Source organism: Prunus avium, chromosome 5 (assembly GCF_965620075.1).
Source record: "Prunus avium chromosome 5, drPruAviu1.hap1.1, whole genome shotgun sequence".
Taxonomy (NCBI): Eukaryota; Viridiplantae; Streptophyta; class Magnoliopsida; order Rosales; family Rosaceae; genus Prunus; species Prunus avium.
In genome coordinates this window covers 14,379,045-14,393,254 of record NC_142288.1, presented here as the reverse complement: position 1 = coordinate 14,393,254, position 14,210 = coordinate 14,379,045, and the positions used below count along the sequence as shown (strand labels likewise).

The 14,210-nt window shown below is 36.6% G+C and overlaps 1 protein-coding gene and 1 pseudogene across 2 annotated transcripts; both read left to right on the top strand.

Moving 5' to 3' along the window:
• The first annotated feature begins 4,304 nt into the window (after positions 1–4,304).
• Positions 4,305–6,842, top strand: LOC110755081 (cinnamoyl-CoA reductase 1-like). The gene is made up of 6 exons (XM_021956239.2): positions 4,305–4,641; positions 4,867–5,036; positions 5,759–5,941; positions 6,025–6,187; positions 6,285–6,477; positions 6,607–6,842. Exons 1-6 carry the CDS (start codon positions 4,524–4,526, stop codon positions 6,740–6,742), a joined length of 963 nt encoding a protein of 320 aa, XP_021811931.2. The 5' UTR covers positions 4,305–4,523; the 3' UTR covers positions 6,743–6,842.
• Positions 6,843–11,815: 4,973 nt separating this feature from the next.
• LOC110755080 (cinnamoyl-CoA reductase 1-like) lies at positions 11,816–13,685 on the top strand (annotated as a pseudogene). The gene is made up of 6 exons (XR_015835726.1): positions 11,816–11,989; positions 12,217–12,386; positions 12,592–12,769; positions 12,865–13,027; positions 13,128–13,320; positions 13,450–13,685. The product of XR_015835726.1 is annotated as a cinnamoyl-CoA reductase 1-like (transcript).
• Positions 13,686–14,210: the final 525 nt, after the last annotated feature.

The window sequence follows — 14,210 nt, the reverse complement described above, 5'->3', positions numbered from 1 at the left end:
GAGAATTTTTTATTTTATTTTTAATTCCATTTATAGATTGAATTTGAATATTTTAAAATCAATTACAGCTTTTTAAAATTAATTTTAAATGTTTTTTTTATTTTATATTTAACGGAATTTGGATGGAAGCGATCACATTGTCTAACAAATACAAATACAAGACCAAATCAGCCAAATTGATAATACATGGACTCAATTGACCGACGAAGTAAAACACATAGACCATTTTGACATTAAAGCCAAGAATTTTTTTTTTAAAAGGAATTCAAAATAAAACAAAATTAAAGGAATTAGACAATTGTGAAAACTCCATTTATCTGGGGGTGTATCCAATTCTAACTTTTAATGACTTTCAAAGAGTCTGAAGGTATTCAATTGTGACTTTTAAATAGTCTTTAAAAGTTTAGTGGTATTCAATTGTGATTTTTAAAGAATATTTAGAAGTTTTGTGGTATCCAAAAAGTTAATGACTTTTGAAAACTTTGTTAAAAAAATGACTTTTCAATACTTTTAAAGCTAATTCTTACTACCAAAAGTCTTGCTAATTTACACAAGACTTTATGAGTAAAACTATTGGAAAGCTAAAAAGAGAAAGAAAAAAAAGGTCTCCAATTTTTTCTTCCCTTCATTATATCAAGCTGCAAGTAGAGCTTTACCAACCAAAAAAAAAGCAGCAAGTACATAGATCTGTTCTCTTCATGGTTAAGGCTCCACTTTGGTATCCCATCTTATCATCTACTTCCTTCAAGTTAGTAAAAAATCTTGAATGTTTTTCCTCTTTTCTCGTCCACACGTTTTACTTTCCTTCTGTTGATGAATATTTCTTCTATTCTTTTCCTTATGCTTGCATCCTGAAGCTTGTCAATACTTCATCACGAAACTATGTTTGCATACAAATATTTTATTACATTGATTTTCTCATATGCTATGTTTGCATACAAATATGTTATTACATTTATGTTAAGGAAAAATATTATTTGCTTTTACACAATTATATCCATTTTTTTTCTTAATTTTTTGTTACATTCCATGTATGCCGATTGGTTAATTCAACATATACAAAACATAAATATGAGAAGCAATTTCGTATGTGGTTATACTACTTTATGATACATATTAAAATATAAATACTATTTATAAAATAAATATAAAAATAAGTATGTAAAACTCTATGACAAAAGTATATTAAAGTTTGTCACTTAACTTTATAAAGTATGTAAAAGTCATTAAGAATCTGTCAACTCTAAGAAAGTCACACACTTAAAATAAGTCTTTAAAAGTTAGAATTGGATACACTACCTTTATATGGTGTAGACTCTTGCATAAATATTTATAAAATGTAAAACCAGTGTGCGGAGTAAACGAGGCAAAAAAGCAATTAAGACAAAATTAAAGGAATTAGGTGGTGTTTGGGGTTGCTTAAATTTTTTTTTAAAAAGCAACTTAAAATAAAATTTGTCCAACTAAAAGTGTTTGGTAAACCCTAAAAAACTAGCTTATTTTAAAAACTTCCCTTATAAAAAGCGATTTCTCAAAGTGGCCATAAGCCAGCTTTCAAAAACTGCTTAAAAAAAGAGCCGATTATTTGATTAATGAAAGTTTCATTATTCCTATAATGCCCCTAAATATTTTACAAAATAACAACGTTTTGACCCTCTCAACAAAATAGATGTCGCTCGTTGGACCTTCACTCTCTCTCATACCTTCACTCTCGAAGTCAAACTGCTATTCTCACATTTCTTATTCTTCCTCCCCCTGCATCTCAAAATTCCAGTCTCAATCAAGGAAGTTAATTGCTAACAACAATCAGCTACTCATCAGTGAGTTCATCTTTTCATTACATTTATGATTTTTGGGTTTATATATGTTATGAAATTAGGTTTTTTTTTGTTTCTACGAGATTGGGGGCTTTGTGTTCTTGGGGCTTTAGGGGGAAGACACGGGAGAGAGAGAGAGAGAGAGAGAGAGAGAGAGAGAGAGAGAGTTTTGCTCCTAGTTTTGTACTGGGTTTGTCTCCTAGCAATTGCGCTCCACAATGTCACATTCAAAAGCCAAAAAGAGGTCCCCAATATTGCCGTGAAAACCAACTTAAATACCGCCTACTTGCACTTGCGGCCAACAAAGATAAGAACTTGTACCAGATGGATGTGAAGAATGCATTTATGTATGGGGAGTTGGATCGAGAAATCTACATGATTCAACCAATGGGTTTTGAGAACAACGTTTATCTTGAGTATGTGTACAAGCTGAAAAATGCACTTTACGAATTGAAGTAAGCGCCAAGAGCATGGTACAGTAAGATTGCTGAATTTCTCTCTCAAAGTGGTTATTCAAAGACACGTGCAAATTCCAGATTATTCGTCAAATCTAATGGAGGAAAATTAGCTGTTGTACTGGTATACATGGATAATCTAATCATCACTGGTGATGACAAGGAAGAAATTCACCAAACGAAGGAGAATTTGTCAGTTTGTTTTCATATGAAAGAACCGAGACAACTCAAGCACTTTCTTGGGCTAGAGGTCAATCGCACATAAGAGGGAAGTTTGGGATTCTTGAATGCAAGCCAATCTTCTAGCTTTCCTATCCCCACAAGAAAACTAATTAAAATAAAGCAATACTAGGAAGTCCAAATTGAACTAGGAGAATCTGCATTTAAACCGCCCAGCCACGTTTTGGCCTCAAATCTCCTCCAAATCAAGCCCAAGATAGCTTGTTTTAAAGATAAAAACATTCTGAACACTTCTCCAAAAGGCCACAAACCTATCCGAGGTCATTTTGGGCTCCAAAACGAAATAAAAGCCCAAAACGTCACTATTCCAGCACCATGCACTACTCCTTTATTCTATTGCCAGAAAATAACCGCTTGGTAGAAAAATATGAAATTTCAATATGATCAAGCTAAGTGACTCACGAACGTCCTCCAACTGGAATTACTTCAAAATTTGTTCATTTGATTATGTTTTGCTCCAAAGGAAGTCGAAAGTCCTATATTGGAAATATAATTCAAAGTATCAAAATTCTTCCAAAATATTAACCAAAATATACTAAGAATGGGGTTAAATATATAATATAAAATATACCCATCATTGTCTTCAAGCTCAAACATAATTCCTTGGGACTTTAGTTTTAGTTCTCATAGTTACAAGACAAGAAAAGCGTCAGATCTGTGGACTTCTCTTTTCTCAAGAATGAAAAAAAAAAAAAAAAAAGCTCTTGTTCTTTGAAACTGCTGTTCCATCTAAGTTGTCGTCCATTATTGTGTTGGAAGATTTTTGGTAAATAAAGCTTTTATTTTTTAGTGGTCATAGTTTCAAGTTCTTCCTTATTATTATGTTTTTTTTAGTATCGGTGGATTTATTGTGTTAGAAGATTTTTTATTGGTAAATAAAGCTTTTATTTTTATGTGGTCATGGTTTCAAGTTCTTCCTTTTATTTATATGTTTTGTGTCAGTGGGCTTTATCAAAAGTGATTGTAGCATGCTGGTTATTGTGGTGGGGAACTCATAAACTGACATATGGTTGAAATATCATGAGGCATGCCCAATGTGATAGACATTTTGATGCTTTAAATGATATCTTAGGTGAGGATGTTGATGTACAACAAGAACTTTATAGTCTTCATGATAATGGAACACAAGAAATGGAAGTATTGAGAAATAGCATCGCTACAAGTTTAATGAATGGATCTAATTAGCTTCTTTTATATTGTAGTGATCTATTTGGACATGTTAAAATTGAACAATTTTTGTATATTTGTTATGCTAACTCTCTCTGAAGCCCTCAAAACACATTGTTATTATTAATATAACAATATTTAGAACTACTTTTGTTACAATATTAATTTATAATTTATGTTAATATATGTGTACTAATTGTAGATTACAATTTTTGATAAAAAAGAGTAAATTAAAAAAAAAAATTATGTAGTGAAGTTTGTTTTATTTTTTTTAAAGTAGAAAAAGAATGAAGAAAAAAACAAATAGTTTCATCATCATGCTCTTTTTGATCATTATACATACTAAAAGCACTTATGATAAAAATTTACCAAACACTTTGACTACTCACAACAATTTTTTCAAATACAGTTTACCAAACGTCTAACTGCTTTTTTTCACAACTGATTATTTTCGCAGCACAACAGAAGTATTTTTTTTTTTAAAGCATTGCAATGCCAAACTAGCCCTTAGACAATTGTGAAAACTCCATTCATCTAAATTTGTATGGTGTAGACTCTTGCATGAGTATTTATAAATGTAAAACCAGTGTGCGGAGTAAACGAGGCAAAAAAGCAATTCAGACAAAATTAAAGGCATTAGACAATTGTGAAGGCTCCATTCATCTAAATTTGTATGGTGTAGACTCTTGCATGAATATGTATAAATGTAAAACCAGGGTGCGGAGTAAACGAGGCAAAAAAGCACTTCAGAACGAAAACACAGCATTAAGTAATTATATATAGATAGATAGATAGAATGAAGGGAAACAAGAAGACATAGCAGCTAATAATACGTAGATTATAGATGGCGGGTGAGAAAGAGAAAGTATGCGTGACTGGGGCTGGAGGATTTGCAGCCTCTTGGGTAGTCAACCTTCTTCTCTCAAAGGACTATGTTGTTCATGGAACAGTCAGACAGCCAGGTCACTCAACTCATCACTCCCACTCTCTTCTTCTCTTCTCTTCTCTTCTCTTACTTGGTTTTATTTTATTTTTCCTCTTCAGTCATATTAATTAATTAATAGTTATGATTGGAAAAATATCAGCATATATATCATATAAAATTATTGTGGGTTTAGCGTAGATTTTTATAGGTAGATTGCATGCCTTCTCAAAAATAAATGAAAAATAAATGTATTGATGTGTAGGGGAGAGCAAGTATGCTCACTTGAACAAGCTTGAGAAAGCATCAGAGAACTTGAAACTTTTCAAGGCAGATTTGTTGGACTACGATTCTCTGCGTTCGGCTGTTGAAGGATGCAGTGGAGTCTTCCATGTTGCCAGTCCTGCTGTTCTTAGTGTTACAGATCCTGATCAGGCAAGAATGTATTATATATATTACATTAATTAATTTTCTTACAGTATAAATCCCTTGTTATATTTATTCAGACCTCAAAATATATAAGTTATGCTGTTTTTATTAATTATTATAGTTCAAGCTGCCCTGCTTCTTCCATAGATTAATTAAAAATTGGCTAAAACTCACTTTTGGTTCCTGTAGTTTGGCACTTCAACCATTTTTGACCCTGTAGTTTCAATTCCATCAATTTTGACCCTGTAGTTTTATATTTGTAGCAATTCAAGGACAAGTTAATATTCCTGTCAATTTCTTCGACAATGCAAGGGGCAATTTTGTCAACCCAAAATCCTTGAGCATAAAAGCTCGTTTGAAACACCCACAATTTCATATTAGGGCTTGAAATTGGTCATTTGGTTTAGGGTTCTTCAAAAATTGGGATTAGTGGTTGAATTTTGAGCCCTAATATGAAAAGGGGAGAATTTCAAACAAGCTTTTAAGCTTAAGGGTTTTGGGTTGACGAAATTGCCCCTTGCATCGTTAAAGAAATTGACAAAAATACTAACATGTCCTTGAATTGCTACAAATACGAACCTACAATGGCAAAATTGACAAAATTGAAACTACATGGTTAAAAGTGGTTGAAATGCCAAACTATAGGTACCAAAAGTGACTTTTGGCCTTAAAAATTTGTTCTCTCACATGGATATCTTTTGAAATAAATATATATAAATGCTGTGCAGGAGCTTCTTGAACCAGCTGTAAAGGGAACGCTTAATGTACTTAAGGCTTGCGTCGAAGCCAAGGTGAAGAGAGTTGTTGTTGTGTCCTCCATAGCTGCTATTGTTATGAACCCTGACTGGCCCAAGGGTCAAGTCAAGGACGAGACATGTTGGTCTGTTCCTGAATATATTAAAACGATGAAGGTAATTGTCCATTTTGACTTATATTTGGTGGAAGAAGGACCTTACTTTTATGCTGAAGCCAGACCATTAATTTTGTGTTCCAGAAATGGTACTATCTTTCAAAAACAGAAGCAGAAAGCCAGGCTTTGGAGTTTGGAAAAAGAAATGAACTTGAGGTTGTAACTGTTTGTCCTTCTGTCGTTCTGGGGCCAATTTTGCAATCCACGTTGAATTTAAGTAGCTCTCTGCTAGTTGGGACTATAAAAGGTATCTATATCTACTTAGCTATAGCATATGATAGTTGTTTCAAATCAATTTATATGCATATATAAATTGGGAATTGCAAGTCTGAGAGTCTATGTAGGTGGGCTTGAGTCATTGGAATACAATTACTGGACGCTCGTGGATGTTCGTGATTTAGCAGAAGCACTGCTTCTTGTATACAACAAGTCTGAGGCCGGAGAGAGATACATATGCACATCGCACGAGATCGGTGCAGAGGAGGTGGTGGAGAAGTACTTGAGGCCTGCATATCCTAACTACAACTATCCCAACAAGTAAGTTTTTCTTACCCTCCAATAATTAGTTTAGTTGGTCTCTCTTTTTCTTCATCTTTCAGTTTGTGCGCCTTAACCATCCATGTTGATGTTTACTGAGACACATTGCCCTTGTATTGGTATTGGCAGCCTTACCCACACAGAGGAAGAAAAAGAGCACTTGAGTTCGAAAAAATTGCAGAGGTTGGGTTGGACTTTCCGGCCTGTGAATGAAACTCTTATTGATTCCGTTGAAAGCTACCGGACGGCTGGAATTGTGGACTAGAAAAAGTTCACATGTTTATTGTATCTTCCCTATCATCATATGCACAATGAGGATAATAATTTCGCTTAATAAGTATGATCGTCATCAGCATTCTTAGCAAGCTCTGCTCTCATTTATATCATGAAATTATATTTTAAAATTTATTTAATCTTATTCCTTGTGAAATCGTTTGGTTTCATTTCATCTTCTTTTTTTTTTTTTTTTTTTTTTTTGGTTTAATTAGAGTTACATGAGCTGCAAGTGAAACCACCAACCTGATTGTATCTTGTCTTGCAACTGGGGCAAACACTTCCTTGTAATCAATGCAATGCTTTTGCTTGTAATCTTTTGCTACTAGACGAGCTTTGTGCTTGTCAATTTCACCCTTTTCATTCAACTTTGTCTTGAAAATTCATTTAACACCAATTGTTTTCTTTTCCTTAGGTAAGTCTGTCAACTCCCAAGTGTGATTCTTCTCAATGGACTTGATTTCATTGTCCATTGCTTCCCTCCATTTCTCTACTTTAACAGCCTCATCATCTGCGATTGGATCACTGTCTACAAATAAAGCAAAATGACCATTATCATCATCGGAACTTGTAAAATTTACATCATAATCCATCATCCATGCTGGCTTCTTCCTTGTGTTTTCATCCCTCAAATTGTAATCTCTTTCTTCTTCTGATTGTTGTTGAGGTTGAGCCACAGGTTGAGGTGATTCTTGAATTTGAGTTGCAAGTACTTCTTCTTCCTCACCATCCGAGACATCATCATATACGAGTGGCTTCTGGACTGAGCTTTCAACATTCCAATTCCACATAGTTTCTTCATCAAATTTTACGTCCCTGCTTATCACTATCTTCCTTGTCACTGGATTGTACAACCTGTAAGCTTTTGAGGATTCACTTACACCAAGAAAAATACACTTTTCACTCTTATCATCCAGCTTCTTTCTTTTCTCATCGGGGATGTGTGCATATGCAATGCACCCAAACACTTTAAAATGATCAACCGAGGGCTTCCTTCCACTCCAAGCTTCTTGAGGAGTCATATTCTTAATAAAAAATGTGGGACTTCTATTAAGAATATGAACTGACCATAGTACAGCTTCAGGCCAAAACCTTTTTGGAACCTTCTCTTTAACTAGCAAACTTCGAACCATATTAAGAATGGTTCGATTCTTCCTCTCACTTACACCATTCTGTTGTGGTGTGTAAGTAGTGGTGAGATGTCTCTTTATGCCCTTTTCTCTGCAAAACAAATCAAACTCCTTTGAGCAAAACTCCCCTCCTCTATTTGTTCTAAGTGTTTTAATCTTCTTGTCAGTTTCATTCTCAGCTAGGGCTTTGAAGCTTTTGAATGCATCAAATGCTTCTGACTTTTCCTGCAAAAAATATACCCATGTCTTTCTACTAAAATCATCAATGAAAGAGATGAAATACTTCTTGTTACCATTCGGGATTGGATTAATTGGTCCACATAGATCTGAGTGAACTAACTCCAAACTGATTGAGCCCTCACTGCCTTGCCACCTGGAAATGAATCTCTTTGATGTTTCCCAATGATACATTCTTCACAAACCTTTGATGGAGGAGTTATTTCAGGTAAGCCCGTGACCATCTCCTTTTGGTGAAGTGTTCTCAAACCATTAAAGTTCAAATGACCATATCTGTAATGTCATCTCCATGAATCATCTTCAATTGTAAGCAAGGAAGCCTGAATTGTCTTGATCTTCAAAGGGAACAACCTGTTTGAGGACATTTTTACCACAGCAATAGAGCCTCTTTTTGGATCATACACTTCGCATTCTCATTTAAAAATTGTAATCCTGTAGCCTTTGTCTTGTAACTGACTAGCACTTAATAAACTTGTTTTCAAGTCAGGAATAAAAAAAACATTTGCAATGGTTTCAACAGAGTTATTTTAAGTCTTGATTTGAATATCTCCCTTTCCCATCACTCACAGTGTCTGCCACGCAAATCTCATGGCCTGGAGTTCCGGGCTGAGGGGATGTGCGTTAACACGGGGTTTCCTGCTTTTGGGTGCGGTGAGGTTTGTGCGCGAGCGTGCCAGCACGGTCTACCGTGCGTCGATGTGTTGATGAGTGTTGGATGGATAAGTGGTGCGCCTGTTTGATCTGTCTTCCTGGTCAAACGATTGTAGCCGAGAAAGGAACTGGTCTCGGCTGTTGGGTTCACGGCCTGAACTACAAGGCCGTCGAGTGATGGTGTTGGTGGTGGGTTTTGGGCGGTGCTCCGGCGCGCTGCTCAGGAAGCGACGGTCGTATGATATATGGGGTGAGTGAACGAACAACAAGGATGGTGCTCCGGCGCCTTGAAAATCAAGGGTCGTATGATATATTGATGAATGGATTTTCCTTACAATCTACCACTACTCCTAGGAAAGCAAGTAAAGATATTGAAAGTGCATTACAGGAAAAATAAGTTGCTCCGTGGGAGGCTTTGTTTTGGTGTTGAACCCTTTGAATGTAGCTCGAGTCTTGTATTTATAGGAAGAGTCCCTGGATGAGTAATCGAGGCTGAATTTACGCATAGTGGAGTCTGATTAGCGCAAGTGGGCAGTCCAATCGACATTTGGGATCGTGAAGTATGGTGGTGTGACCCCAGAAATCCCGGTGAATCTCGGCCGCCGCTCTTGATCGTGGGTTCTGAGCTTCTAGCCGTGGAGACGCATTTATGGCCTGGATAGCTGGTGAACCAATATCTCAGGCTGTCAGAATTCTTGTGAGAATGTCCACGTCTAATCACTCTGATCCTCATCACCAAATCCTGACTTCAGTCACTTCCCGCCTTCCCTCATGCATTAAATGCTTCTTTGTGGCCAATGGGTTTGCTGCATTAAACAGGCACTACTTCATTAAATGAAGCCTGGGACCCTGCTGTCACGTGATGATTTGCCTTTAATGCCTTGGCCGCAATTTTGTTCGGCCTCGGCCTCGGTCTGCGCTTGAGGCCGAGATGATCATGCCTTAGCATTTCCTCTTTTATTTTTAGGAAGGCGAAATACCCTGGCGAAACGCTGCGTTTCAGTTTTTTACGAACAAGTGCCAGGGCCGAGAGAAGGGGCTCCTTCGGCCAGCTTATGGCCGTGATTTATCAGGCACAAACACACAGTTGATTTATCCCCAAAGCTCACAATTGAACGAAAGCTTTCATCTAAATTAATAAAGGAAGACTTACATCCACTCATGTGATTGCTACAGCCAGTATCCACGTACCGTGTTTCTTGATCATACTCCTCCAATGCATGAAAGGCCATCAAAAGTGTCTCTTCCTCATTTTTCTCAGCAAAGTTGGATTTTTCTCCTTTCTCTTTTGGCAGCTTCGTGTAACACTCACTCTTGTAGTGACCAAAGTTTCCACATATGTAACACTCAATTTTGGACTTGTCATAGTGGCCTCCTCCTTTTCCTTGAGAGTCATCATCTTTCTTGGGGACATGAGATGATTTGCTATCATCTCTATTCCCAAACCTTCCACCATCTCGATTGCCTCAACCACCTCTTCCTCGACCTCGTCCACCTCTTCCACGACCTCTTCCTCCTCTAGAGCTTGAGGACTCAGAGAAAGTAGAAGCCTTTAGTGCTGTTTGCTCATCACTGGCAATAATGGTATGGTTAAGCCTTTGCTCATGCACTAGCAAAGAGCTTTACAATTCATCAATTCGCATCTCAGCAACATTCTTTTGACTCCTCAATTGAGCAAACAACTTAGTCAAATTTAGGAGTCAATGATCTCAATATCTTCTCCACAACTTTTACTTCTTCCATGGTGCCACCATTTGATCTCATCATCTTTGCTATCCCCAATGTTCTAGCAAAGAAATCAGTTATTGACTCTCCTGATTTCATTTGGAGGGTTTCAAAGTCCCTCGTTAGAGTTTGAAGCAGTGCATGCTTCACTCTCTTTGAGCCTTCATATTTCTTCTTCATGGAGTCCCATATCTGTTTGGAGGTCACCTTCTCGAGTATGGTCTCTAGAATACATCGATCGATTGCCTGAAATAGATAATTTTTTACCTTTAAGTCCTTCAGCTTCTGTTCATCAAATCTCTTTTGCTGTTGTTCAGTCAACGTGACTCATGCTGGTGAGTCAATCCCTGATTCCACGAGGTGCCAATACTCTTTGATCTTGGGAAGTTCTCCATCAGCATACTCCAGTGACCATAATGACCATCAAACCATGGAATTGTAGGTTGAACAAAACTCTCAGTGACTTTTTTAGTTGCCATAGTTTCTTGTTGGTGCAAGACTCTCTCCTTCACTCTTTACTCGAGTGTTTCTTTATCAAGTCCAAGAAGAGCTCTAATACCAGATGTTGGTAACTAAAACCAAAACGTAAAGGATGCTTTGTATACTGAAAGCTGAAGATTCTCTTATATTAAAACAGAACAAGTTTACATCTTAAATAGAAGCAAAGAAAAAACAAACTCTAACTCCACTATAACCACTAACACAACTAGTGCAGATTTTGTGAAGATAACAACTCTAAACAACGGAAGCAAATTGTGATCGTGGTGAGCAGACTCAACCACATCCTCTACATGCTAGGACTCTAGCTTGACTTGGTCTCTATGTTACCAGGTTAGCATTAGTTAATTAAAAACTTAAATAAACATAATTAAATAAATCTCAACATTTAGGTGGTGTTGGGATTGGAGTGGTGGTGGTGAGTTTGGTTTTGAGTTTTGAGGTGGTTGTAGTCTGAGTGTAAAATTGAGGGAGGAGAAATTTTTTTATTTATTTAAAAATTCCATTTATAGATTGAATTTGAATATTTTACAATCAATTACTGCTTTTTAAAATTAATTTTAAATGTTTTTTTTAATATTTAACGGAATTTGGATGGAAGGGATCACATTGTCTAACAAATACAAATATAACAGCCAAATGTGCCAAATTGATAATTCATGGACTCAATTGTGAAGTAAAACACATAGACCATTTTGACATTTAAGTCAAGAAAAAAAAAGGAATTCAAAAGAAAACAAAATTAAAGGAATTAAGACTTTTTTGAAAACTCCATTTATCGAAATTTGTGTGGTGCAGACTCTTGCAAGAATATTTATAAACGTAACCAGAGTGCGGAGTAAACGAGAAGACATGGCAGCTAATAATACGTAGATTATAGATGGCGGTTGAGAAAGAGAAAGTATGCGTGATTGGGGCTGGAGGATTTGCAGCCTCTTGGGTAGTCAACCTTCTTCTCTCAAAGGACTATGTTGTTCATGGAACAGTCAGACAGCCAGGTCACTCAACTCATCACTCCCACCCTCTTCTCTTCTCTTCTCTTCTCTTACTTGGTTTTATTTTATTTTTCCTCTTCAGTCATATTAATTAATTAATAGTTATGATTGGAAAAATATCAGCATATATATTATATAAAATTATTGTGGGTTTAGTGTAGATTTTTATAGGTAAATTGCATGCCTTCTCAAAAAAAAAAAAAAGGAAAAAAAAATGTATTGATGTGTAGGGGCGAGCAAGTATGCTCACTTGAACAAGCTTGAGAAAGCATCAGAGAACTTGAAACTTTTCAAGGCAGATTTGTTGGACTACGATTCTCTGCGTTCGGCTGTTGAAGGATGCAGTGGAGTCTTCCATGTTGCCAGTCCTGTTGTTCTTAGTGTTACAGATCCTGATCAGGCAAGAATATATTATATTACATTAATTAATTTTCTTACAATATAAATCCCTTGTTATATTTATTTAGACCTCAAAATAAATAAGTTATGCTGTTTTTATTAATTATTATAGTTCAAGCTGCCCAGCTCCTTCCACAGAATAATTAAAGATTTGTTCTCTCAGATGGATATATTTTGAAATAAATATATATATATAAATGTTGCAGGTTCTTGAACCAGCTGTAAAGGGAACGCTTAATGTACTTAAGGCTTGCGTCGAAGCCAAAGTGAAGAGTTGTTGTTGTGTCCTCCATAGCTGCTATTGTTATGAACCCTGACTGGCCTAAGGGTCAAGTCAAGGACGAGACCTGTTGGTCTGTTCCTGAATATATTAAAACGACCAAGGTAATTGTCCATTTTGACTTATATTTGATGGAAGAAGGACTTTACTTTCCATTTTGACTTTATGCTGAAGCCAGACCATTAATTTTGTGTTCCAGAAATGGTACTATCTTTCAAAAACAGAAGCAGAAAGCCAGGCCTTGGAGTTTGGAAAAAGAAATGAACTTGAGGTTGTAACTGTTTGTCCTTCTGTCGTTTTGGGGCCAATTTTGCAATCCACGTTGAATTTAAGTAGCTCTCTGCTAGTTGGGACTGTAAAAGGTATCTATATCTACTTAGCTATATATAGCATATGGTAGTTGTTTCAAATCAATTTATATGCATATATAAATTGAGATTACAAGTCTGAGAGTCTGTGTAGGTGAGCTTGAGTCATTCAAATACTATTACTGGACGCTCGTGGATGTTCGTGATTTAGCAGAAGCACTGCTTCTTGTATACAACAAGTCTGAGGCCGGAGAGAGATACATATGCACATCGCACGAGATCGGTGCAGAGGAGGTGGTGGAGAAGTACTTGAGGCCTGCATATCCTAACTACAACTATCCCAACAAGTAAGTTTTTCTTACCCTCCAATAATTAGTTTAGTTGGTCTCTTTGTTTCTTCATCTTTCAGTTTGTGCGCCTTAACCATCCATGTTGATGTTTACTGAGATGCCTTGCCCTTGTATTGGTATTGGCAGCCTTACCCACACAGAGGAAGAAAAAGAGCACTACAGTTCGGAAAAATTGCAGAGGTTGGGTTGGACTTTCCGGCCTGTGGATGAAACTCTTATTGATTCCATTGAAAGCTACCGGACGGCTGGAATTGTGGACTAGAAAAAGTTCACATGTTTATTGTATCTTCCCTATCATCATATGCACAATGAAGATCATAATTTCGCTTAATAAGTATGATCGTCATCAGCATTCTTAGCAAGCTCTGCTCTCATTTATATCATGAAATTATATTTTAAAATTTATTTAATCTTAATCCTTGTGAAATTGTTTGGTTTCATTTCATCTCTTTTTCTGTTTAATTAGAGTTACGTGGTGAGAAAACCCTAAAGAAAAATCTCTAGCCGTCGTCCCTTTTGGGGTTGCATGCCACCCTTCCTGCTCCTTACTCTTTCTTCTCCTCTCATCCCATTTCCTCTCCTTCCCTTCCTTTTCCCTCTGGATTTTTGTTTTTTTGTTTTGTTTTGTGATGTAGAAGCAGTCGCCGTGAAATGTTGGCATCACCATTAAATAGTTGTTGTCTTTTGGCCCACACATGCAAGCATTTGGCTCCAGTTGTCAGCCCTCTATTTAGATTCGGAGCTACGAGGTGGGGATGATGTCGAGTTGCGTCGGGTTCGAGTTCAGCCGGTGCAGCACTATGAGTTTAACCGGAACGACGCTATGTCGATCTTCGGGTTGCCCAAGAGGATGTGGAGCGGTGGTCTTGTTTCTTAGTTTGTTTTAG